The 27,013-nt window shown below is 42.9% G+C and overlaps 1 protein-coding gene across 1 annotated transcript in view; it reads left to right on the top strand.

Moving 5' to 3' along the window:
- dchs1b (dachsous cadherin-related 1b) overlaps positions 1–26,761 on the top strand; it is a 204,410-nt gene extending 177,649 nt beyond the window's left edge. Inside the window, exons 11-28 of the mRNA XM_061931586.1 lie at positions 683–840; positions 7,024–7,455; positions 8,336–8,631; positions 8,706–8,821; positions 11,753–11,992; positions 12,067–12,192; positions 12,268–12,477; positions 12,740–12,996; positions 13,076–13,282; positions 13,361–13,757; positions 13,846–13,959; positions 14,027–14,238; positions 14,315–14,466; positions 16,331–16,461; positions 17,198–17,484; positions 17,646–17,787; positions 17,868–18,039; positions 23,529–26,761. Of these exons, the coding sequence (XP_061787570.1) occupies positions 683–840; positions 7,024–7,455; positions 8,336–8,631; positions 8,706–8,821; positions 11,753–11,992; positions 12,067–12,192; positions 12,268–12,477; positions 12,740–12,996; positions 13,076–13,282; positions 13,361–13,757; positions 13,846–13,959; positions 14,027–14,238; positions 14,315–14,466; positions 16,331–16,461; positions 17,198–17,484; positions 17,646–17,787; positions 17,868–18,039; positions 23,529–26,052 (6,173 nt within the window). The 3' untranslated portion in view covers positions 26,053–26,761. The remainder of the gene's footprint in view (positions 1–682; positions 841–7,023; positions 7,456–8,335; positions 8,632–8,705; positions 8,822–11,752; positions 11,993–12,066; positions 12,193–12,267; positions 12,478–12,739; positions 12,997–13,075; positions 13,283–13,360; positions 13,758–13,845; positions 13,960–14,026; positions 14,239–14,314; positions 14,467–16,330; positions 16,462–17,197; positions 17,485–17,645; positions 17,788–17,867; positions 18,040–23,528) is intronic.
- The last annotated feature ends 252 nt before the right edge of the window (positions 26,762–27,013 follow it).

Raw genomic sequence — 27,013 nt, forward strand, 5'->3', positions numbered from 1 at the left:
ATACTAAAACAATATAACTGATTATATATTACAATATAAAAGAGTAAATAACACAAAATAAGAATAAATACCACAATATAAAAGAGTGAATAACATAATATTAAATATTTAAAAAAAAAATCACCATATAAGAGTATATAACATTATGTTAAATAGTATATAACAGTGTTAAAAAGTAAATAACATAATATTAAAGATGAAAAATACATAATATAAGAGTATATAACATTATGTTAAAGAATAAATATCATAATATTAACGAGTGAAGAACTCAGTATATAAAAGTAAATACAAACGACTAAATGTTACAATATAAGAGTAAACAACATGATGTCACGGAGTAAATAACATAACATTAAAACATTAATTATGCAGTAAAAAAAAAGTGAATAACACAATATAAAAGAGTAAATAACACAATATAAAAGCGTAAATGAGACATAATTTAAAAGTAAATATAAGAATGTCATAGCAACATGAGCATGCTCGCGGGCTAACTCGATCAATAACTTCAACAAGAATATTAAATGATTAATAAAAAAATGTGCAAAAATAAACCCACTTTAAAAAAGTTGCTGTAGAATCAACAGAATTGTGATTTTCTGATGCTGGCGAACATCAATAACAATTATCTCCCTCGCCTGGTGTGGTTCTAACTTGTCTCCATTTGCGTCCTCCCAAGGCTCCCGAGCCGAGCGCTTCTCCCTGAACCCGACCAGCGGGGAGCTCCGCACGGCGTCGCCCCTCAGATGGGCGGAGCGGGCCGAGTACGCCTTGACCGTGACCGCCGCTGACCACGGAGCGCCCGGCCTCAGCGCCACCTGCCAGCTACGCATACAAGTAATCTCACGCGTGTCGAAAAACACCCACCTTTGCAAAGTATTTTTAGTTCTAACTGGAGGAAGAAGTCAGACATCTCCAATCTGAGGAGTGTGTTCCTGAGGGACCACAACCTTAGGAGGCGGGGTCTGGTCTGGACTGAGTTATCGTGCACAACTTCCATCTCAATCAATCAATCAATCAATCAATCAGTGTTTATTTACATAGCCCTAAATCACAAGTGTCTCAAAGGGCTGCACAAGCCACAACAACATCCTCGGTTCAGATCCCACATCAGGGCAAGGAAAAACTCACAACCCAGTGAGAATGACTATGAGAAACCTTGGAGAGGACCGCAGATGTGGGTCTAACATAATAGTGTGAGAGTCCAGTCCATAGTGGATGTAACATAATACTGACAGAGTCCACTCCATAGTGGATCTAACATAATAGTGTGAGAGAATCCAGTCCATAGTGGATCTAACATAATAGTGAGAGTCCAGTCCATACTGGATCTAACATAATAGTGTGAGAGTCCAGTCCATAGTGGATGTAACATAATACTGAGAGTCCAGTCCATAGTGGATCTAAAATAATAGTGAGAGTCCAGTCCATAGTGGATCTAACATAATAGTGTGAGAGTCCAGTCCATAGTGGATCTAACATAATAGTGAGAGTCCAGTCCATAGTGGATCTAACATAATAGTGAGAGTCCAGTCCATAGTGGATCTAACATAATAGTGTGAGAGTCCAGTCCATAGTGGATCTAAGATAATAGTGAGAGTCCAGTCCATAGTGGATCTAACATAATATTGTGAGAGTCCAGTCCATAGTGGATCTAACATAATATTGTGAGAGTCCAGTCCATAGTGGATTTAACATACTAGTGTGAGCAGTCCATAGTGGATCCAACATAATAGTGAGAGTCCAGTGCATAGTGGATCTAACATACTAGTGTGAGAGTCCAGTTTATAGTGGATGTAACATAATACCGAGAGTCCAGTCCCTAGTGGATCTAACATAATAGTGTGAGAGTTCAGTCCATAGTGGATCTAACATAATAGTGTGAGAGTCCAGTCTATAGTGGATCTAACATAATAGTGAGAGTCCAGTCCATAGTGGATCTAACATAATAGTGAGAGTCCAGTCGATAGTGGATCTAACATAATAGTGTGAGAGTCCAGTCCATAGTGGATCTAACATAACTGTGTGAGAGTCCAGTTCATAGTGGATGTAACATAATAGTGTGAGAGTCCAGTCCATAGTGGATCCAACATAATATTGTGAGAGTCCAGTCAATAGTGGATCTAACATAATAGTGAGAGTCCAGTCCATAGTGGATCTAACATACTAGTGTGAGAGTCCAGTCCATAGTGGATCTAACATAATAGTGAAAGTCCAGTCCATAGTGGATCTAACATACTAGTGTGAGAGTCCAGTCCATAGTGGATCTAACATAATAGTGTGAGAGTCCAGTCCATAGTGGATCTAACATAATAGTGAGAGTCCAGTCCATAGTGGATCTAACATAATATTGTGAGAGTCCAGTCCATAGTGGATCTAACATAATAGTGAGAGTCCAGTCCATAGTGGATCTAACATAATAGTGAGAGTCCAGTCCATAGTGGATCTAACATAATAGTGAGAGTCCAGTCCATAGTGGATCTAACATAATAGTGAGAGTCCAGTCCATAGTGGATCTAACATAATAGTGAGAGAGTCCAGTCCATAGTGGATCTAACATAATAGTGTGAGAGTCCAGTCCATAGTGGATCTAACATAATAGTGTGAGAGTCCAGTCCATAGTGGATGTAGCATAATACTGAGAGTCCAGTCCATAGTGGATCTAACATAATATTGAGAGTCCAGTCCATAGTGGATCTAACATAATAGTGAGAGTCCAGTCCATAGTGGATCTAACATAATAGTGAGATAATCCAGTCCATAGTGGATCTAACATAATAGTGAGAGTCCAGTCCATAGTGGATCTAGCATAATAGTGAGAGTCCAGTCCATAGTGGATGTAACATAATAGTGTCAGAGTCCAGTCCATAGTGGATTTAACATACTAGTGTGAGCAGTCCATAGTGGATCTAACATAATAGTGTGAGAGTCCAGTCCATAGTGGATCTAACATAATAGTGAGAGTCCAGTCCATAGTGGATCTAACATAATATTGTCAGAGTCCAGTCCATAGTGGATGTAACATAATAGTAAGAGTCCAGTCCATAGTGGATCTAACATAATAGTGAGAGTCAGTCCATAGTGGATCTAACATAATATTGTGGGAGTCCAGTCCATAGTGGATCTAACATAATAGTGAGAGTCCAGTCCATAGTGGATCTAAAATAATAGTGAGAGTCCAGTCCATAGTGGATCTAACATAATAGTGTGAGAGTCCAGTCCATAGTGGATGTAACATAATAGTGTGAGAGTCCAGTCCATAGTGGATGTAACATAATACTGAGAGTCCAGTCCATAGTGGATCTAAAATAATAGTGAGAGTCCAGTCCATAGTGGATCTAACATAATAGTGTGAGAGTCCAGTCCATAGTGGATCTAACATAATAGTGAGAGTCCAGTCCATAGTGGATCTAACATAATAGTGAGAGTCCAGTCCATAGTGAATCTAACATAATAGTGAGAGTCCAGTCCATAGTGGATCTAACATAATAGTGAGAGTCCAGTCCATAGTGGATCTAACATAATAGTGTGAGAGTCCAGTCCATAGTGGATGTAACATAATAGTGTGAGAGTCCAGTCCATAGTGGATCTAACATAATAGTGTGAGAGTCCAGTCCATAGTGGATCTAACATTATAGTGAGAGTCCAGTCCATAGTGGATCTAACATAATAGTGAGAGAGTCCAGTCCATAGTGGATCTAACATAATAGTGTGAGAGTTCAGTCCATAGTGGATCTAACATAATAGTGTGAGAGTCCAGTCTATAGTGGATCCAACATAATAGTGAGAGTCCAGTCCATAGTAGATCTAACATAAAAGTGTGAGAGTCCAGTCCGTAGTGGATCTAACATAATAGTGAGAGTCCAGTCCATAGTGGACCTAACATAATAGTGAGAGTCCAGTCCATAGTGGATCTAACATAATAGTGAGAGTCCAGTCCATAGTGGATCTAACATAATAGTGAGAGCCCAGTCCATAGTGGATCTAACATAATAGTGTCAGAGTCCAGTCCATAGTGGATCTAACATAATAGTGAGAGTCCAGTCCATAGTGGGGCCAGCAGGAGACCATCCCAAGCGGAGACAGGTCAGCAGCGCAGAGATGTTCCCAACCGATGCACAGGCGAGCGGTCCACCCCGGGTCCCGACTCTGGACAGCCAGCACTTCATCCATGGCCACCGGACCTGTCCCCCCCCCTCCACAAGGGAGAGGGGGGGCAGAGCAGAAAAGAAAAGAGACGGCAGATCAACTGGTCTAAAAAGGGGGGTGTATTTAAAGACTAGAGTATACAAATGAGTTTTAAGATGGGACTTAAATGCTTCTACTGAGGTAGCATCTCTAATTGTTACCGGGAGGGCATTCCATAGTACTGGAGCCCCAATAGAAAACGCTCTATAGCCCGCAGACTTTTTTGGGCTCTTGGAATCACTAATAAGCCGGAGTTGAACGCAGATTTCTTGCCGGGACATAAGGTACAATACAATGGGCGAGATAGGCTGGAGCTAGACCGTGTAGTATTTTATACCTAAGTAGTATCTGAAGGGTGAAATCCCGCACAGTCTCTGCTGAGGCAAAGCCTTCTGGCGTGCGGCCATCCAGACCAACGTTAGCTGCTGGGAGCGGCTTTGAGGATCTTGCTAATCTCAGGAGAAAGTGGCGGGCGGGGGGGGCAGGGGTCGCCTCGGACTAGCCCGACCTTGTCTAGCCCGACCCCGTCTAGCCGTCGAGCACCACGGAGAGATTAGACGGAGGGGAAACAGGCACCTGGCAATCACCCGCCCCCAGACCACGGGCCATGGGAGCCAGCTGCCACGCGTGGCGAAGAGTGGGAGACGGTAGCGAGCGCTAAACATGCTAACGCAATCCTGCGCTAATGACTCCTTCATGAGAGATGTGACCTTCGAAAGTCTTTTGAACGTCTCTTAAGTCAACGATGAGAATTGATTCCTACTTGTGAGACATTCGCTTGGGATATATATATATATATATATATATATATATATATATATGTCTTAATAAGGTTATCCAAAAAATAGTGCTCGATACTGTAGTAGAGCGCAATATATGTATGTGTGGGAAAAAAATCACAAGACTACTTCATCTCTACAGGCCTGTTTCATGAGGGGGTTCCCTCAATCATCAGGAGATTTTAATGGGAGCATTCACATACCATGGTTTATATAGGGCACAGAGTGGGTGGGTACAGGCTGGCGTAGGGGCGTGGTGATTGGCTCATGTGTTACCTAGGAGGTGTTTCCGTCTGTGGCGGCATGCTGTTACAATTTCGCTGCGCTTGTTGAGGGATGACAGGTCTGGGCGGTAAATAATAAACAGTTTCTCTTTCAAGCATAGGTTGCATATTTTATTACCACTATTGTAAGGTGTGCTGGATGCAAGAATTTGCCATGTTATTGAATATTCAACATTATTGTCTTTGAGGTCCCAAATGTGTTTGCTGAGTTCTGTGGTATTTCGCAGGTTTTTGTTCCTGAAAGAAGCCTTGTGATTGTTCCATCTGGTTTTGAATTCTCCCTCGGTTAATCCTACATATGTGTCGGATGTGTTAATGTCCTTGCGTATTACCTTAGATTGGTAGACAACTGATGTTTGTAAGCACCCCCCGTTGAGAGGGCAATCAGGTTTCTTTCGACAGTTACATCCTTTGTTGGTTTTGGAGTCGCTCTGTCTGGGGGCCGACGGCTCATTTGCAATTGTTTTGTTGTGGTTTGAGATGATTTGTCATCTCATGTCATGTCATTTGATGATTGCAAATGAGCCGTCGGCCCCCAGACAGACGGAAACACCTCCTAGGTAACACATGAACCAATCACCACGCCCCTAGGCCAGCCTGTACCCACCCACTCTGTGCCCTATATAAACCATGGTATGCGAATGCTCCCATTAAAATCTCCTGATGATTGAGGGTACCCCCCCTCATGAAACAGGCCTGTAGAGATGAAATAGTCTTGTGATTTTTTTCCCACACATACATATATTGCGCTCTACTACGGTATCGAGCACTATTTTTTTATTTTATTATATGCATACATATAGTATGCATATATATACATATGTATATGTATATATATATGTTATGTACATATATATATATATATATATATATGTTAGGAAAAAACACAGGCTATTTCAAGCCTTTATAGCACTGTATAACGTATAAACCACAGAAACTTTGACTATATCTATATATATATATATATATATATATATATATATATATATATATATATATATATATATATATACCGTATGTATATATATATATATATATATATATATATATATATATATATATATATATATATATATATATATGAGTAAAACGTTAAAACGTCCCCGAATGACATTCTGACGAAAAAATTGCATTTGTGTGCAAAGATTGGGGTCTTTTTCCGAGCAAATTGTAAGCATGCAACAGAGTCAATCAAAATTCCAAAGTGTGATTAATCTGATTTTTAAAAAATGTACTCCGTGTGGGCAATTGCCGACACAAAATTTGCATGTGCATTAAAAAAAAAAAAAAATTGTCCCCCAAAGGATCGGCTCAGGAGTGGGAATCGGTTGTCGTCCTTCCCTTAAAGAACTGCTCAAAAGACTTGATTGGTCACACCTCTAACAGGAACATTCTGACATGTTCTATCCCAACAAAACATCTTAGCTCAGTGATAAAGCTGATCACATCATTTTATTTTGAAAATATGCTGATACAGTCCAAGTCTATTTGGATTGGAACCTTCTTGAGTTTACAAAAGACAAATTGCTCATCAAGCGGGTTCATTACCTGCATAACAACAGAACAGAACCATATTTCAGCTCAAGGTCACTTTCCGGGATGCTCGGGCCTGCGTGGTCTTCACAGTCCTTTGATAATCCAGATCCTGGACCAGACGCGTTACCTTCGTCCTTGAGGAAATAATCAGACGACCGTGCACTGATTGGAGCAGACAGTCGTTGCGTGACGAATGCTGACTCAGCCTGTTGTGCTTGTTTTTTTTTTTCCAGGTTCTGAGCTCCTCCAAGTCCAGCCCTCAACCCAACGTGCTCTCCATGACCCTGAACACGGTGGAAGGCGCTCCCCCGGGCTCCGTCATCGGCTCGGTGCGTTCCCACGAAGCCGCCGCGCTGGAAGGCCAGGCCACTTACTTGGTGGTCGGCGGCACGGACCGGGACGGAACCTTCATGGTGGACCGACTGAAGGGCGACGTGTACCTGGCGCAGGAACTGGACTACGAGAAGGGCTCGAAGTACACGCTGCACATCGAGGTGTCGGACTTCTCCCGGGCGTATCCCAGCAGCCACCTGGTGAAGCTGACTATCGACGTCCAGGACAGCAACGACCACTCGCCACAGTTCACGGAGGACCCGGTAACCATTGTGGTCCCTGAGAACCTCCATCCCGACTCCTCCATATACAGCTTCCAGGCCGTGGACCAGGTAGGAAAACAATTCTGACGTATTGAAGTGTCCGTTGTTTTTACATCGCGATCAACTTGGAAAATTACCCCAGGAATTAGCTTGGCCCCCGTACAAGCCCCCAAAAGCAGTGAAGTTGTGTAAATGGTAAATAAAAACAAAATGCAATGATTTGCAAATCCTTTTAAACCTATATCCAATTGAATAGACTGCAAGTTAAAACTCTACTGTGCGACGCAAAAGCCATTTATCAACAACACCCAGAAACGCCGCCGACTTCGCTGGGCCCGAGCTCATCTAAGATGGACTGATGCAAAGTGGAAAAGTGTTCTGTGGTCTGACGAGTCCACATTTCAAATTGTTTTTGGAAACTGTGGACGTCGTGTTATCCGGACCAAAGAGGAAACGAACCATCCGGATTGTTCTAGGCGCAAAGTTCAAAAGCCAGCATGTGTGATGGTATGGGGGTGTATTAGTGTCCAAGACATGGGTAACTTACACATCTGTGAAGGCACCATTAACGCTGAAAGGTACATACAGGTTTTGGAGCAACATTTGTTGCCATCCAAGCAACGTTATCATAGACGCCCCTGCTTATTTCAGCAAGACAATGCCAAGCCACGTGTTACAACAGCGTGGCTTCATAGTCTGTAGTCCAGACCTGTCTCCCATTGAAAATGTGTGGCGAAATATGAAGCGAAAAAGTTAATTGTTTGTCCTTGCCTCAATATTTTGAACATTGTTGGAATCAAATGTTGACAAAACCCGACAAAAACCACCTCTGTGTATAAAATATGCGTACGTCAAGCATGAAGTTGGCGTTTCTACATCCAGGTCACTCTCGATACGGTTTTTGTGTGTTTTAAGCGTAATACTTGAACCCCTTGGTATGTCCGCGCAGGACGGTAGCGGACCCAACAGCGAGCTGCGGTACTCCGTGGAACACCACTGGCCAGTCAATGCCGACCTCCTGAAACTGGACCCCGTCAGCGGAGTCCTGACTTTGGGGCAGAAGCTGGACCGCGAGTCCACGCCCTCCCTCTACCTGGTGGTGCGGGCCACGGACCAGGCGGCGGATCCTTCGCAGAGACGCTGGAGTTCGGTCACCGCCCGCGTCTTCGTCACCGACGAAAACGACAACGCCCCCGCCTTCAGCTCGCCGTCCGCGGTCAGCGTTATGGAGGACCAACCTGTCGGGTAGGCGGGACTTGGGAACGACCCAAGAATCTCAACTGAAATGTTGATTGCACCTTTTGTTGTTCCGGGGGCAGCTTTGTCATTTTGTACGTCATGGCCCGGGACGCCGATGAAGGAGAGAATGGCCGAGTGTCGTACAGAATCCAGGCGGGAAACGGCGCCGGTCGCTTCAGCCTGAACCCGAACACAGGTGAGCCTCCGAAGGCGGGACACAAAACAAACTTTCCTACCTTGAAGGTAAGAACGTTGACCGACGGTGGGTTCAGTTTCTTCCTCATGAGTACATTGACAAGTTCAAGATTTGAAAATTTTAGCTTGGTCTTTGGCACGCTTGTCTCTAATGCCGGTGACCCAGGTTCAAGCCAAAACCAAGTAGTTACAGGATCATACATTGGTCATAACTAAAGTTCTCCTGTGTCCGGGGACGTATTTCCTGACTTTATAAACAACAAAAAAATGACAAAATATTTTGTGATAATAAAAAATACCTATGTATCATTGTAGTATCGACTATATATATATTGTATAATGCATATGTTCCTTTTTGACTGTACTTAAATATATAATGGACAGTATTTATACTATTCACATGTGAATAATGATGTGTAATAGACTGTATTTATATTATTCACATGTGAATAATGCTGTATAATAGACTGTATTTATGTTATTCACATGTGAATAATGCTGTGTAATAGACTGTATTTATATTATTCACATGTGAATAATGCTGTATAATAGACTATATTATTCACATGTGAATAATGCTGTATAATAGACTGTATTTATATTATTTACATGTGTATAATGCTGTATAATAGACTGTATTTATGTTATTCACGTGTGAATAATGCTGTATAAAAGACTGCATTTATATTATTCACATGTGAATAATGCTGTATAATAGACTGTATTTATATTATTCACATGTGAATAATGCTGTATAATAGACTGTATTTATATTATTCACATGTGAATAATGCTGTATAATAGACTGTATTTATATTATTCACATGTGAATAATGCTGTATAATAGACTGTATTTATGTTATTCACATATAAATAATCCCCGCGACCCCAAAGGGAATAAGCAGTAGAAAATGGATGGACATATAAATAATGCTGTATAATAGACTGTATTTATATTATTCACATGTGAATAATGCTGTACAATAGACTGTATTTATGTTATTCACATGTGAATAATGCTGTATAATAGACTGTATTTATATTATTCACATGTGAATAATGCTGTATAATAGACTATATTATTCACATGTGAATAATGCTGTATAATAGACTGTATTTATATTATTTACATGTGTATAATGCTGTATAATAGACTGTATTTATGTTATTCACGTGTGAATAATGCTGTATAAAAGACTGCATTTATATTATTCACATGTGAATAATGCTGTATATTACTGTATTTATGTTATTCACATGTGAATAATGCTGTATAATAGACTGTATTTATATTGTTCACATGTGAATAATGTTGTATATTACTGTATTTATGTTATTCACATGTGAATAATGCTGTGTAATAGACTGTATTTATATTATTCACATGTGAATAATGCTGTATAATAGACTGTATTTATGTTATTCACATGTGAATAATGCTGTATAATAGACTGTAATTATATTATTCACATGTGAATAATGCTGTATATTCCTGTACTTATGTTATTCACATGTGAACAATGCTGTATATTAGACTGTATTTATGTTATTCACATGTGAATAATGCTGTATAATAGACTGTATTTATATTATTCACATGTGAATAATGCTGTATAATAGACTGTATTTATATTATTCACATGTGAATAATGCTGTACAATAGACTGTATTTATGTTATTCACATGTGAATAATGCTGTATAATAGACTGTATTTATGTTATTCACATGTGAATAATGCTGTATAATAGACTGTAAACTATCCTTACATTCATACTACATTCTGTCAGCATTTCACTCCAACTTCAGCATCGGAGCATTCACACGCGATTCCGTCAGAGATTTTCTCTTCTAGTTGTATATGTCGTAGATTTTCGACCATAGCCACTTAAGCCGTGCCTCCCTACTAAAATGAGTAAGGAGGAAAAAGAGGAAAGTAAGCTATGAACATTGAGGAAACGATTCTGAAAAGAACTCTGATAATCAGATCAGTCCTAAAACCACGGCTTAAAATAGTTAGACTTTGGTTCACTGCGATCCTTTTTTTACGTAATCACAAAACTTCCATGAGCCGGATTATTCACCCGATTATTCATAAGCACCCGACGACTCCTCAGGGGTCCTATTTCACCGCTTCGGTTATTTTCTCCATGGATTTGTTCACGGTAACGGATCTTTTGTTTAGTTTAAGGAGGCGGCCGGCCATCCACGGCTCACGCGTCAGCTCATCACCGTCGCTGAGGCTGCGGGGGCGCGGCCGGGCAGGTCTGAGGCTCAGATTAGGGACTGCGAGGCGGTCACTTGATGCAGCCTCCAGATGCTCAAAAGGTCTTTCTGGGTGTGAGTCGTGTTAGCTTGTGGTTTGTTTTCTCAGACTGTATTTGCGTTTAACCTTAAATGTATTAAAGGGTCTGTTTCATTTAGGGTTGTACGATATACCGGTACTAATGCTAATTTTTTTTTTTTTTTGGTAATACGAGCAGAGATGCATTTTAGGCATGTTAGGCAACGCACACGCTCAGAGTACTTGCAAGCAGACACAGTGTGGAGACCGAAGAGGGAGAACGGACGAACTAAGGATAAAGGTGGACACAGGAGAACTTTAATTATGACCATCGTATGATCCTGTAACTACTTGGTATTGGGTTGAACCTGGGTCGCCGGCATGAGAGAAAAGCCGAGCTAAAAGCCCGGGCTATCAATTCGATAGCCAGCACTGCTCTTGAGGTTGTCAGGGAGTGAGGTTTACCAAGGTACACGAGGCCTAGCCACACCGGCTGGACTCCGTTCCATGCGCTCCCTTCTAGTATCATAAATGAAAGCTGAAAATGACTTTACTTCTTAGTTTCTAACTTCTTGCGCAGACATTTATAAACAAAAGTAATGAGATAAGTGATTACAAGTCACACCATTTCCTCCCTTTCTGCTCACCAGGCTCTTTGTCCATTCTGAAAGCCCTCGACCGAGAGGAGCAGGGAGTCTACAATTTGACCGTCATTGCGGAGGATCACGGCGTACCTGCGCTCTCCGCCGCCCAGGTGCTTTCCGTGCAGGTGATCGACGTGAACGACGAGGCTCCCGTGTTCCAGAAGGCTGAGTTCGAGGCCCACGTGTTGGAGAACCAAGGGCCGGGCACCACGGTGCTGACAGTGGTTGCCACAGACAGAGATCAAGGTGTGTTGAATGGGATTTACACAAAAGTGTAGACTGTGCAGGTGTGTTGTTCATTCATGTGTGTTCTGGTGCAGGTTCGAATGGTCATGTGACCTTTGGGGGGGTGACAGAGGAAGGTTTTGTCATCAACCCTTCAACTGGTGTGATCACCACCACCAAGGAACTTGACAGAGAGCTTCGTGATCACTACATACTCACTGGTACGGCAGTAAAGGGACATCAATGATCACTTATGTAGTTGTTCTCTGGCTAACGACGTCTCCTCTCCCTGCCAGTCTACGCCCGCGACGGAGGCTTACCTCCTAACTTTGCCAAGGTGGTGGTCCGAGTGGAAGTGCAGGATGTGAATGACAACACGCCAGTCTTTGCCAAGCCGTGGTACGGATTGGAGGTGCCGGAGAACCAGGCCCCCGTAGAGCTCTGTTTCCTCAAGGCCACAGACCCAGATTCTGGTCCCGGCGGAGAGCTGGAGTACAGGATCACTGGTGAGAGCCATTCCATGCATCGTTGCCAAGACTTTCATTAGAGTGGATTTAAAGGGGGCTTAGGTTGCTTGTATTGCTTTTGGCGTTGCTCTTCAACACATAAAAACACATCTCCACATTCAATACAAGGCCTGGCTCTAGATGTTTTCCTCTCTGACGCTTCTCTGGCTCCTTCTACAACTTCTAAATTCAGAGCTGGCATTGTTAGCTAGCCTTCTTTATGTCGTACTTTTACAAAACATTTTTCCATGCTTCCATCCAGCTGGAGATCCAGATGGGGATTTCCAGATCCATGCCAGCACGGGAGCCCTGTCCACCTCACGAGGGCTGGACAGGGAGACCAGGGCGGAGTACACCCTAGAAGTGGTGGCGGCAGACCGAGGAAGCCCGTCTCTCAGCACTGTGGTCACCGTGGAGGTCAGAGTGATGGATGTTAACGACAACAGCCCTGTTTTTGGCAGAAGTAGCTACACTGCAGACGTGTCGGAGGATTCCGCGGAGGGATCGCAAGTCCTGATGGTAGAAAGACGACTCTAACGTCATCTCCTTGCCACAGTTCCGCTCTCGCATCAAATTACCATACTTGATGTATCCCCAGGTGTCAGCAACAGACGTTGACGATGACTTGAACGGGAAAGTTCTGTATTTCCTCAGCCAGGAGGCACACGGAGCGTTCACAGTGGATGAGCACACCGGTCGCATCGCCACATCCGCACCTCTGGACCGCGAAAGACAGACGTCATACAGCTTCCAGGTCCTTGCCGTTGATCTATCACCAGCGTCACCCAGAAACACCTCTGCTCAGGTATAAGCAGAAGGAGGTATTTGAAGTAATGCAGAGAAGTTAAGATCCTGGCTCCAACTTGTGACTCTCCTCTTGCAGGTGACAATCACCATCACCGATGTAAACGACAACACGCCGGTCTTCATTCAGGATCCGCTGATCATCGAAGCATCCAGCAGGAGGTCCCAGCGGGTCCTGGCCACAATGAAGGCGGAGGACAAGGATTTTGGTGCCAACGGCTCTGTGTTTTATCGTTTTGCCGCGCCGGTGAAAGGCTTCAGCATCAACTCGCTGACGGGGCAGATCCAAGCTACAGAGCCGCTAGAGACACTGTCCCAGGCCCAGAGGACACTCATTGTGGAGGCCATGGACCAAGGCACACCTGCGCAGTCGGCTCAGGGTGTGGTGGTGATCTATGTGAAGGAGGTCGAGTACAGCGGCATCCGATTTTCCAGGAATGCCCGAGACGTCAGCATACAGGAAAACGCTGCTAAAGGTCTGAAATTGTTTTGTTAGGATTGTGAGCGCAATCGTCTCTGTCATTATCTGCTAAGCTTTTTCTTTATTTCTCTCTCATAAATCAGGAACAACTGTGGCCCAGGCTCAGGCCCAATATCCAGATGGAACACACAAGGGGATCAGCTACAGCATCTTCAGCGGAAACAAACAGCAAGCCTTCAGTATCAGCTCGTCCACAGGTGAACGCCGCTCTCCTGTCAAATCCTTCGCCATCATCTCTAGACGCTTAATCTGCGTGTTCTCCAGGTGAGATCTGGGTGCAGAGCTCCAAGGGGCTGGACTTTGAGGATTCACCCAGACTCCGTATAGTTGTCAAAGCGGAAACGGTGTCCTCCACTTCATTCCTGGGCATAAACCTAATGTTGCAGGACGTCAACGACAATCTTCCTCGCTTCCAGCTGCAGAATTACGTGGCTTACATGAGGGAGGCGGAGGGATACGAGATGCCGATCATACAGGTGCCAATGCAACCGCTGGTCCTGGACCGGTTGAGGTTTTTAGGCCTCCTGAGTCTCACCTTCATTCGTTCCCTAGGTGGTGGCTGAGGATGTGGATCAAGGCCAGAATGGTCAGGTGACCTACTCCATCCAATCGTCAGAAATGAGCGGCCTGTTCAAGATTGACCCCATGACGGGAAGCATCACCACGGCTGCGATTATGGACCGCGAGATCTTTACCCAGACCAGGTGAGGACACAATTCCAACCAAACAATGGTCACGGGGTGTCCAAAGTGTGGCCTGGACACCATCTTCAGCCAGCAGCTTGTGTTGTATTAGCATCTTGTAAACATAAAAGGTATTGAATATGAGAAGGTGTGATTAGATTTTACAGTGTTCCCTCGATTAATGCGGGGGTTACCTTCCAAACTTCTCTGCGATAGGTGAATGTTTGCAATGTTATTTGATTATTGTATGCATTTTATCAATCAATCAATGTTTATTTATATAGCCCTAAATCACAAGTGTCTCAAAGGGCTGCACAAGCCACAACGACATCCTCGGTACAAAGCCCACATAAGGGCAAGGAAAAACTCACCCCAGTGGGACGTCGATGTGAATGACTATGAGAAACCTTGGAGAGGACCGCATATGTGGGTAACCCCCCCCCCCCTAGAGGAGACCGAATGCAATGGATGTCGAGTGGGTCTGACATAATATTGTGAGAGTCCAGTCCATAGTGGATCCAACATAATAGTAAGAGTCCAGTCCATAGTGGGGCCAGCAGGACACCATCCCGAGCAGAGACGGGTCAGCAGCGCAGAGATGTTCCCAGCCGATGCACAGGCGAGCGGTCCACCCCGGGTCCCGACTCTGGACAGCCAGCACTTCATCCATGGCCACCGGACCTGTGCCCCCCACCCCCTCCACAGGAAGAGGGGAGCAGAGGAGAAAAGAAAAGAAACGGCAGATCAACTGGTCTAAAAGGGGGGCTATTTAAAGGCTAGAGTATACAAATGAGTTTTAAGATGGGACTTAAATGCTTCTACTGAGGTGGCATCTCTAATTGTTACCGGGAGGGCATTCCATAGTACTGGAGCCCCAATAGAAAACGCTCTATAGCCCGCAGACCTTATTTTAGGTCTTTATGAATGCTGTTATTAACCTTTCACATACACTCAAACATTTACGATGTTCTTAAACACTCTTATGTAATTGTAACATATCGAATATTGGTACCCATGGATGATGACGCTAAAGAATTATCTATGACTATTGGCTTCTTCCCAGTCAGGAACAAAGTTATGGACAGATGCTGCCGCAGTCTTTTTATAGATAATTTAGCCGCCGTTCCTATGTTCTTTTCCCCCTACTTGTTCGAATTACCAATCTTGTAATAGCAGCTAGTAGATAACAGCTCCGAACTAAGCTACTTTCTTTTAGCTTAGCAATGAGGAGGGTTACCTTTCCTCCAATGGTAAGCAGCTTCCCCTAGGTCTTGGGTTCTGTGACAGAAGCCTTAGAGGGCGCAGAACGTTTAGAAAACATCCCAGGAGTTCAAATAAATTCAAATGTCCCCAGAAAGACAGAGAAGCAAAGACACAAAAAACAGAGCTACGTTTCACAGAGCTGAAGCAAAGAGGAGGCTCCATGGAGCTGAGCCAATCAATCAATCAAAGTTTATTTATATAGCCCTTAATCACAAGTGTCTCAAAGGGCTGCACAAGCCACAACGACGACATCCTCGGCACAGATCCCGCATCAGGGCAAGAAAAACCTCAACCCAATGGTCTTAATGAGAAACCTTAGAGGGGACCGCAAATGTGAGCACCCCCCAAGGTGACCGATGCAATGGATGCCGAGTGGATATAGTTAATAATGTGAGAGTTCAGTCCATAGTGGGGCCAGCAGGATCTTGAATGGAGACAAGTCAGCGGCACAGAGGCTACCTGATAAACTCTCCACGCAAGAGAGGGGGGGGCAGAGCAGAAAAGAGACGGCAGATCAACTGGTCTAAAGGGCGGGGGGGGGCTGCCAGGACAGAGAATGTCCTGGCAGCTGTGATTGGTCTGCCATCAGGTGGTAGTAATTTTCTCCTCCATCCATCCACAGGCTCGTACTGACCGCGACTGACCGAGGAAGTCCAAGACTGGCAGGTTCCGCCACACTGACGGTCATCATCGTTGACCAGAATGACAACAGTCCCACTATTCCCTTGCCACAAGAAATACGCATCTCAGAGAGTAATTATCCCTTATCACGTATCTTCACATACAGCAGTAACGGGACATGTATCAGATTTGTCGGTACGGTATAGAGTCGTACGCAAGTTAAGCATCCTCAGGGCATTCAGTGGATCGCAACTGGACTGTTTGGTTTGTCTTAGAAGTCCTTTCGCCTCGCATCCGACTAGGCTTCATCAGTTCATGCTCATAGACTTAGATCGGTCAGATCTAGTCTAGTCTAGTCCAACAGCAACTATTTACATTCCAACACCAGTACGGTAAGCCTGGGCAAGGATGGTTCCGCCCTATTGTAGTAAAAAACTAAAACGGTTGAGACGCAAAAGAGTGACCCCTCTGTCGACGCCAACGGTGGAATGTCTCCTCGTTAGCATTGAGGTATTGTGTGATAAAATGATTGCTACGAGCCCAAAATAAGTCGGAATCACCCCACTAGCATTCCATTCAGTTGCAAAAACGGCACAAAAGGAGCATGAACCGATGACGCCTACTTGGATAAGAGGCAAAGCGTCTTCTAAGGCAAACCAGTTGCGATCCATTGAATGCCTTGAGGTTACAGTAACCCCGGATGAATAAGAACATCCAAAAACAAAAGTTGAGTAGTTTTATATTTTGCTGCCTTACTGTACCCAAAACGAACTGAGGTACATACCGAACCGTCACTCTGCTACACCCTTACATCCCGAGCATCGAGTACGTTGTATTACACGCAGCTGACAAACCTTTCTTCCATCAGACACATTGATAGGCACGGAGATCACCCTGGTGACGGGTAACGACGTCGACTCCGGCCCCACCCTGTCCTACTCGCTGCACCTGGACCCGGCCGCCTCGGGCAAGTTTGGGATCCATCGTTTTAGCGGCGGGGTTTCCCTCACGGCCCCGCTGGACTTTGAGGAGAAGACGTGGTACACGGTGACCGTCAGAGCCACGGACAGCAAGCATCAGACGGAGGCCAACATCACCATCGTGGTGGAGGACGTCAATGACAACGCACCCGCGTTCACCCAAGACCTGTATCAGGTAGCAGTCAGGAACGATCTTTGTTCAGGCTCCGTGTTCTCTAGTGTTTCAGAAACTTGTAAAAAGACTAAATGAATTTGACACAGAGAAGGGACGATGAAAGTTCTCTCTGCAACTCCTCCTTTTGCTCTGACGGTCTACTGTTGTTATGACAACCCCAGGTGATCCTACCTGAGCACACGCCAGCAGGAAGTGTGGTCGTCACGGTAACAGCCACCGACGGGGACTCTGGCGAGAACGGGAGGATCTCTTACAGCGTGATGTCGTCTACCCAGGAAGGCTTCTACGTTGATCCCAACAATGGTGGACAAGCCCTTCATTCTTTGTGGTTCCACTCGGGAAGTGCAAATATCTGACCTCAGACCTTGGCTCCCCACATCCAGGAACGTTATTCGTGGACCACAGAGTCGAGTTCGACCCGGAACGGCTTTCGGTCAACGTTGTCATTGAAGCCCGCGATGGGGGGTCACCCTCACTGTCCGCCCTCACCACGGTTCAGGTCCAGATCGCTGACGTCAACGACAACGCTCCCGTTTTCCACCAATCAGAGTACAGGTCAGAGTTGAACTCACAACTCACAAGTATTGCAGTAGTACAAAGTATTTGATGCCAATACACAATGTGGAGTAGTATTTTGTACTTGGAAAGCCTTGTCACATGTTTCTTGTAGTTGTACTTCTTGTAGTAGTGTACTTGTAGTTAATTACAATTGTAGTTTCTTGTAGTTGTAATAATTGTAGTTTATTGCAATTGTAGTATTTGTAAAAGGGTACTTGCAAATTATTGTAGTTGTGTACTTGTAGTTTCAGTTTCTTGTAGTTGTAATACTTCTAGTTGTGTACTTGTAGTTTCATGCAGTTGTAGTAATTGTAATAGTGTACTTATCAATTATTGTAGTTGTGTACTTGTAGTTTCTTGCAGTTGTAGTATGGGTATTACTGTACTTATAGATCATTGTAGTTGTGCACTTGTAGTTTCTTGCAGTTGTAGTTTCTTGTAGTTGTAATACTTGTAGTTGTAGTATTTTTTAATAGGATACTTATAAAATATTGTATTTGCGTATGTGTAGTTTATTGCAGTTGTAGTACTTGTTGCAGTGTACTTGTAGATTCTTGTAGTACTAGTATTTCTGCTGTACTTGTACTGGTTGTTGTGATGTACTTGCAAGTTCTTGTCGTCGTAATACGTGTAGTAGTGTGCTAGTAGTTTCTTGTAGTTGTACCACTAGTAGTAGTCTACTTGGAGTTTCTTGTAGTTGTAGTACTTGTAGTTTACTGTAATATTTGTAGTTGTGTACTTGTAGTTAATTGCAGTTGTAGTACTTGCAATAGTGTACTTGTAGCTTATTGTAGTTGTAGTACTAGTAGTTTCCTGTAGTTGTAATACCTGTAGTTTCTTGTAGTTGTACGAGCTATTGTAATGTACTTGCAGTTTCTTGTAGTTGTAATACTTGTAGTAGTGTGCTGGTAGTTTCTTGTAGTTATACTATTTGTAGTAGTGTACTTGTAGCACTTATAATAGTGCACTTGTAGTTGCTTGTAGTTGTAATACTTGTAGTTGTGTACTTGTAGTTTTTTGTAGTTGTAGTACTTGTAGTTTCTTGTAGTTGTACTACTTAAACTTTTTGTATTTGTAATACTGGTACTTTATTGTAACTGTAATACTTGTACTTGTGTACTTGTAGTTTCTTGCAGTTGAAGGACCTGTAATAGTGTACTTATAGCTTATTGTAGTTGTAGTACTAGTAGTTTCCTGTCGTTGTAATACTCACAGTTTCTTGTAGTTGTAATACTATAATACGTAGTATTGTGCTACTAGTTTCTTATAGTTGTACTATTGGTGTACTAGTCTTTTCTTGTGCTGTAGTTGTAGTACTTGTAATAGAGTACTTGTAGTTTCTTGTAGTTATAGTACTGGTCGTTATGTACTTGTATTTTCTTGGAGTTGTACTACTTATAGTTTCCTGTTGTAGTACATTTTAGTAGTATACTTTATTGTATATTGTAGTAGTTTATTGTAGATGTACTACTTGTAGTTTCCTGTAGTAATTTTAGTAGTGCTCATGTAGTTGTAGTACTTGTAGTTTCTTGTAGTTGTCATTTTTTTAATAGTGTACTTGTAGTTTTAGTACAGTACTTGTAGTAGTGTACTTGTAGTTTTTTGTAGTTGTAGTACTTGTAGTTTATTGTAGTTGTACTACTTAAAGTTTTTTGTATTTGTAATACTGGTACTTTATTGTAACTGTAATACTTGTACTTGTGTACTTGTAGTTTCTTGCAGTTGAAAGACCTGTAATAGTGTACTTATAGCTTATTGTAGTTGTAGTACTAGTAGTTTCCTGTCGTTGTAATACTCACAGTTTATTGTAGTTGTAATACTATAATACGTGGTATTGTGCTACTAGTTTCTTATAGTTGTACTATTGGTGTACTAGTCTTTTCTTGTGCTGTAGTTGTAGTACTTGTAATAGAGTACTTGTAGTTTCTTGTAGTTATAGTACTGGTAGTTATGTACTTGTATTTTCTTGGAGTTGTACTACTTATAGTTTCCTGTTGTAGTACATTTTAGTAGTATACTTTATTGTATATTGTAGTAGTTTATTGTAGATGTACTACTTGTAGTTTCCTGTAGTAATTTTAGTAGTGCTCATGTAGTTGTAGTACTTGTAGTTTCTTGTAGTTGTCATTTTTAATAGTGTACTTGTAGTTTTATTACAGTACTTGTAGGAGTGTACTTGTAGTTTCTTGTAGTTATAGTACTGGTAGTTATGTACTTGTATTTTCTTGGAGTTGTACTACTTATAGTTTCCTGTTGTAGTACATTTTAGTAGTATACTTTATTGTATATTGTAGTAGTTTATTGTAGATGTACTACTTGTAGTTTCCTGTAGTAATTTTAGTAGTGCTCATGTAGTTGTAGTACTTGTAGTTTCCTGTAGTTGTCATTTTTTTAATAGTGTACTTGTAGTTTTAGTACAGTACTTGTAGTAGTGTACTTGTAGTTTCTTGTAGTTGTACTTCTTGTAGTAGTGTACTTGTAGTCAATTACAATTGTAGATTCTTGTAGTTGTAATACTTGTAGTTTCTTGCAGTTGTAGTATTTGTAAAAGGGTACTTGCAAATGGTTGTACTTGTGAACTTGTAGTTTCTTGTAGTTGTAATACTTGTAGTTGTGTACTTGTAGTTTCTTGGAGTTGTAGTATTTGTAATAGGGTACTTATAAATGATTGTAGTTGTGTACATGTAGTTTCTTGTAGTTGTAGTTTCTTGTAGTTGTTATACTTGTAGTTTCTTGCAGTTGTAGTAATTGTAATAGTGTACTTATCAATTATTGTAGTTGTGTACTTGTAGTTTCTTGCAGTTGTAGTATGGGTATTACTGTACTTATACATCATTGTAGTTGTGCACTTGTAGTTTCTTGCAGTTGTAGTTTCTTGTAGTTGTAATACTTGTAGTTGTAGTATTTTTTAATAGGATACTTATAAAATATTGTATTTGTGTATTTGTAGTTTATTACAGTTTTAGTACTTGTAACAGTGTACTTGTAGCTTCTTGTAGTACTAGTATTTCTGCTGTACTTGTACTGGTTGTTGTGATGTACTTGCAAGTTCTTGTCGTCGTAATACGTGTAGTAGTGTGCTAGTAGTTTCTTGTAGTTGTACCACTAGTAGTAGTCTACTTGGAGTTTCTTGTAGTTGTAGTACTTGTAGTTTACTGTAATATTTGTAGTTGTGTACTTGTAGTTAATTGCAGTTGTAGTACTTGCAATAGTGTACTTGTAGCTTATTGTAGTTGTAGTACTAGTAGTTTCCTGTAGTTGTAATACCTGTAGTTTCTTGTAGTTGTACGAGCTATTGTAATGTACTTGCAGTTTCTTGTAGTTGTAATACTTGTAGTAGTGTGCTGGTAGTTTCTTGTAGTTATACTATTTGTAGTAGTGTACTTGTAGCACTTATAATAGTGCACTTGTAGTTGCTTGTAGTTGTAATACTTGTAGTTGTGTACTTGTAGTTTTTTGTAGTTGTAGTACTTGTAGTTTCTTGTAGTTGTACTACTTAAACTTTTTGTATTTGTAATACTGGTACTTTATTGTAACTGTAATACTTGTACTTGTGTACTTGTAGTTTCTTGCAGTTGAAGGACCTGTAATAGTGTACTTATAGCTTATTGTAGTTGTAGTACTAGTAGTTTCCTGTCGTTGTAATACTCACAGTTTCTTGTAGTTGTAATACTATAATACGTAGTATTGTGCTACTAGTTTCTTATAGTTGTACTATTGGTGTACTAGTCTTTTCTTGTGCTGTAGTTGTAGTACTTGTAATAGAGTACTTGTAGTTTCTTGTAGTTATAGTACTGGTCGTTATGTACTTGTATTTTCTTGGAGTTGTACTACTTATAGTTTCCTGTTGTAGTACATTTTAGTAGTATACTTTATTGTATATTGTAGTAGTTTATTGTAGATGTACTACTTGTAGTTTCCTGTAGTAATTTTAGTAGTGCTCATGTAGTTGTAGTACTTGTAGTTTCTTGTAGTTGTCATTTTTTTAATAGTGTACTTGTAGTTTTAGTACAGTACTTGTAGTAGTGTACTTGTAGTTTTTTGTAGTTGTAGTACTTGTAGTTTCTTGTAGTTGTACTACTTAAAGTTTTTTGTATTTGTAATACTGGTACTTTATTGTAACTGTAATACTTGTACTTGTGTACTTGTAGTTTCTTGCAGTTGAAAGACCTGTAATAGTGTACTTATAGCTTATTGTAGTTGTAGTACTAGTAGTTTCCTGTCGTTGTAATACTCACAGTTTATTGTAGTTGTAATACTATAATACGTGGTATTGTGCTACTAGTTTCTTATAGTTGTACTATTGGTGTACTAGTCTTTTCTTGTGCTGTAGTTGTAGTACTTGTAATAGAGTACTTGTAGTTTCTTGTAGTTATAGTACTGGTAGTTATGTACTTGTATTTTCTTGGAGTTGTACTACTTATAGTTTCCTGTTGTAGTACATTTTAGTAGTATACTTTATTGTATATTGTAGTAGTTTATTGTAGATGTACTACTTGTAGTTTCCTGTAGTAATTTTAGTAGTGCTCATGTAGTTGTAGTACTTGTAGTTTCTTGTAGTTGTCATTTTTAATAGTGTACTTGTAGTTTTATTACAGTACTTGTAGGAGTGTACTTGTAGTTTCTTGTAGTTATAGTACTGGTAGTTATGTACTTGTATTTTCTTGGAGTTGTACTACTTATAGTTTCCTGTTGTAGTACATTTTAGTAGTATACTTTATTGTATATTGTAGTAGTTTATTGTAGATGTACTACTTGTAGTTTCCTGTAGTAATTTTAGTAGTGCTCATGTAGTTGTAGTACTTGTAGTTTCTTGTAGTTGTCATTTTTTAATAGTGTACTTATAGTTTTAGTACAGTACTTGTAGTAGTGAACTTGTAGTTTCTTGTAGTTGTAGTACTTGTGGTTTCTCGTAGTTGAAATACATGTAGTCGTGTACTTGTAGATTATTGTAGTTGTACTCTTTGCAGTGGGTACTTTGTAGTAGTTCATTTGTAGTAGTCTGCTTTTAGTTTTATATATCTGTAATACTTGTAGCAGTGTACTTTATTTTATTTCTAGTTGTGTACTTGTACATTCTTGTAGTTGTAGGATTGGTAGTTTTACTACTTGTAATAGTTAACTTGTAGTTTGTTTTAGTCGTAGTTTCTTGTTGTTGTAGCATTTGTAATGATGTGCCCGCAGTCGTGGCAATCGTAGCGATGTACTTGTATTTTCTCGTAGTTTTAGTACTCGTATTTTCATGTAGTAGTGTGTTGTAGTCGAATACTTGTAGTTTATTGAAGTTATACTACTTTAGTTTCATGTAGTAGTGTATTGTGGTAGCGTAGTTTTAGTTGTAGTACTTGTAATTTTGTGTAGTAATGTACTTGTAGTAATTTTATTTGATATGTACATAAAGTAGGTATAGTTAATATAAATGATATGTACTTTGAAAAGTACGTAGGGGGATCAAATACTTATTACGTACAGTGTGTGTTGAACAGGGCCACGGTTCCAGAGGACATCATTCCAGGTTCTACAGTCTTGACTTTCGAGGCCTTCGACAGTGACCTTTCCCGAGAAAATTGCGGCTTTGACTTTGCCATCGCCAGCGGGAACGAAGGCAACGCGTTTCAGATCGAGAGCAGCGTGCGCTTCCTGGAGGGGCGGGGCTTCCAGACGGTCGGCACGCTGCTGTTGGCCGAATGTGTGGATTTCGAAAGCAAGCCGCTGTACAACCTCACCGTGGTCGTGTCGGACCGCGGCGTTCCCCAGAAGAGCTCCAGCGTGGCGGCCGTCATCGCCATCGGCGACGTGAACGATAACCCTCCGGTGTTCGGCAGAGCGGAGTACACGGTGTCGCTGAGCGAGGGAGCGGCTGCTGGCACTGAGATCATCCGACTGACGGCCACAGGTGCGTCCATCTTTGGACCTGTTCTTCTAATCTCTGTCTTACTCTTATTTCACCTTTGCTGTCTTGCTACAGATCCAGATTCCGCCCCCAACGCAGAGGTCCAGTACACCATCAGCTCCGGAGATGAGATCAACTTATTTGCTGTGGACCAATGGACCGGAGCCTTGCGTCTTCAGCAGTCATTGGACCGTGAGCACCAGCCCGCCCACACGGTCATCATCCAGGCCACAGATGGACACGGACATTTTGCGCTGGTTCCGGTCATCATTGAGGTCAAAGACATCAACGACAACCATCCATTCTTCCCCGTGGAAGTCCTGACGGCGAGCATCAGGGAGAACCAACCCGCCAACTCTGCCGTGACAGTCCTTCACGCCATCGACCACGACACCGGGGTCTTTGGACAACTAAAATACTTCATGATGGAGCGCTCTGTGGCCGGAAAGGACTTCTCTGTGGACGCCAACACTGGAGAAATCAGGAGCAAGAATCCTTTTGACTTTGAGAGGATAGATTCCTTTAACTTTGTGGCCTTGGCGGTCGATGCAGGAAACCACTCGGCCACTGTGACCGTGCAGGTGTTTGTGACAGGTGAGGACGAGTACGACCCACTCTTCACGTCCTCAGATTTCTCCTTTAAGGTCCCGGAGGACGCCAGGAAAGGTCAGAGCATCGGCCAAGTGGCGGCCCGTGACGAGGACGGAGGAGTGGACGGTATCGTCCTCTACTCTTTCCCTACGAACTCTCCCTACTTCGAGGTGAACAAAACCACGGGGATTATATTCCTCAAGATGGACAGCTCAGGCCGCAGTGGCGGCGGGTCGGGTCAAACGACAATGGAACCCAGACTGATGACTTTGGATGTGAGAGCTCACAGTCCTCTGGAAACTTCTCGCACCGCAGCAGCACAGATCGCCATTGATGTCACCAACACCAGCTTCGGCCTGGCTCCTGATGTCAACGTACTACTGATCATCATTATCGCCGTGTCCCTGGGCGTCATCGTCCTGCTGGTGGTCATGGCGGTGGTGGTCTTCCTTGTCAAGTCGCGCAAGAGGAAGAAAGACCAGAACACCGGAAACAGAGCCGTTGCCACAGGGACTGCCCTAAAGAGCATAGACAACTGCAGCTCCGGGCAAGGGGGGGAGAGAATCTACCACCAGGCCCTGCCAGGCTATGTTGGAGACCAGGGTGGTGGAGGCGCGGGTACATACACACGAGGCGGCTCTCTGGATCCATCTCACTCCAGCGGAAGAGGGTCTGCCGAGGCCGCAGAGGATGACGAAATCAGGATGATTAATGAGTACCCCCGTGTGGCCTCCATCACCTCCTCCATGCAGGAGCACATCTCCGCCAGAGGACCAGATTCTGGCATCCAGCAGGATGCTGATCAGCTCTCCGACGTCTCCTGTGAGCCTGCAGCCTTGGAAGGTAGCACTTGGTTCAAAGGCAAAAAGCTGGGCGGCAGCCTAAGCGGGACTTTGCTCTCTGGGCAGCTCCCAGTCTACAGAGACGATGGCGGCGGGTACTTGGGTGTTGGCCGGGGCCTCAACATCTCCCTCCCCAAAGACTACGCCTTCCCTGAGGATGGAAAACCGGCAGTGGACGGCTCCCTGACCGCCATCGTCGCCAGCGACGAGGAGCTCCGCGGAAGCTACAACTGGGACTACTTGCTCAACTGGTGTCCTCAGTTTCAGCCTCTGGCCAACGTCTTCACAGAGATCGCGCGGCTGAAAGACGAGACCGCCCAGCAGAGCCAGAACTTGCGCCAGCCTTTCCAACCCAAGTCTAAAATGGACCCCAAACCCAGAATCGATCCCCCGCCGCTCATCACGTCGGTCGCCCACCCCGGGGCTATGTCGGTTCCACCAAAAGTCCCTGTGATGGGACGGACATTTCCCCATTTGGCCTCTCTCCGACGGTCCCCTATAAGTCACGAGGGGTCCATCTCCTCAGCGGCCATGTCCCCCAGCTTCTCACCGTCGTTGTCTCCACTGGCGGCACGCTCGCCAGCTGTTTCTCCCTTCGGAGTCAACCAAGGACCCTCGGCGTCCATGATCAGCACCCGGGAGCCCTCACTGGACCGGAGTCCTGATCATGAGATGAGAATATGAAGGAAGTGTTTCAAACAAGCAAAGCACGATGGGACATTTTGAAATTCTGTTTTCGGACAGTTGTACTGAAGGGCAAACACGAACCTCACTTTCCCTTCCTTGGTGGACTGATCAGGGACTTGTGTCCATGTTCTGGCTGGCCAGAGAGACTTGTCTCGGTGTCTGTGGACATGCTTCACCTTTCAGATTGTTTGACGTGCCAATGTGGGCCAGACTTGGAGATTACTCATTTTATTATTTTGATATATTCTGAAAGACGGTGGACATTTGCAAACATGTACATGAGTATGAAGACTTTTTATGTATGCCATCCTGTGACTTGTGTGTTTGTTAGCATTATTTATACGGACAGAAGAGATGCTGTGGTGTTTTTTGTATCGGATCATTTTTAGTCAAGTTGCCGATCAGACCGTGACCAGGACTGTGGACGGCTTCCCGGCCGGCGGATCACCTCTGTGTCTTCACAAAGAAAGTGCTTCCTGAAGTCAAGTCCGCACGAGGCTAATATGCAAAACCACAAAACTCGTGTCCGCAGGAAGTAAAAAAAGCCGGATGCGAAAAGTTAGCATAAGCAGCGATCCGCTCCTCAGGATCTAGTCCTCTCTGCGAGCCGGCGACTTGATTTAGGGGCGTCAGGCGCAAAGGAACAAAAGAGCTGTACTCGTATTTAAAGCAAATAATAAATTCCCCTCTGATCCCTTTTGACAAACTGGAGTCTGACTTTTTTGTGTGTGTCTCAAGACACTGTTCACATATTGAAATGATGCTGGATGCGGACTTGAGGATCCTAAAGTACCGTAAAAACAAGTAGCCTCTATGATACCTGATTTATGACACTAAAAAAACTTCCAAACTTAGTGAGTAAATAGATTTGATCAAAATAGTATCAATGTCACAGAGATTCCCGAGCCATTTTGAACCACAGATCCCTTCCCCATCAACAACAATGCTAATCAAGCAG

This window comes from Nerophis lumbriciformis, linkage group LG37 (assembly GCF_033978685.3).
Source record: "Nerophis lumbriciformis linkage group LG37, RoL_Nlum_v2.1, whole genome shotgun sequence".
In the NCBI taxonomy this organism is placed as follows: domain Eukaryota; kingdom Metazoa; phylum Chordata; class Actinopteri; order Syngnathiformes; family Syngnathidae; genus Nerophis; species Nerophis lumbriciformis.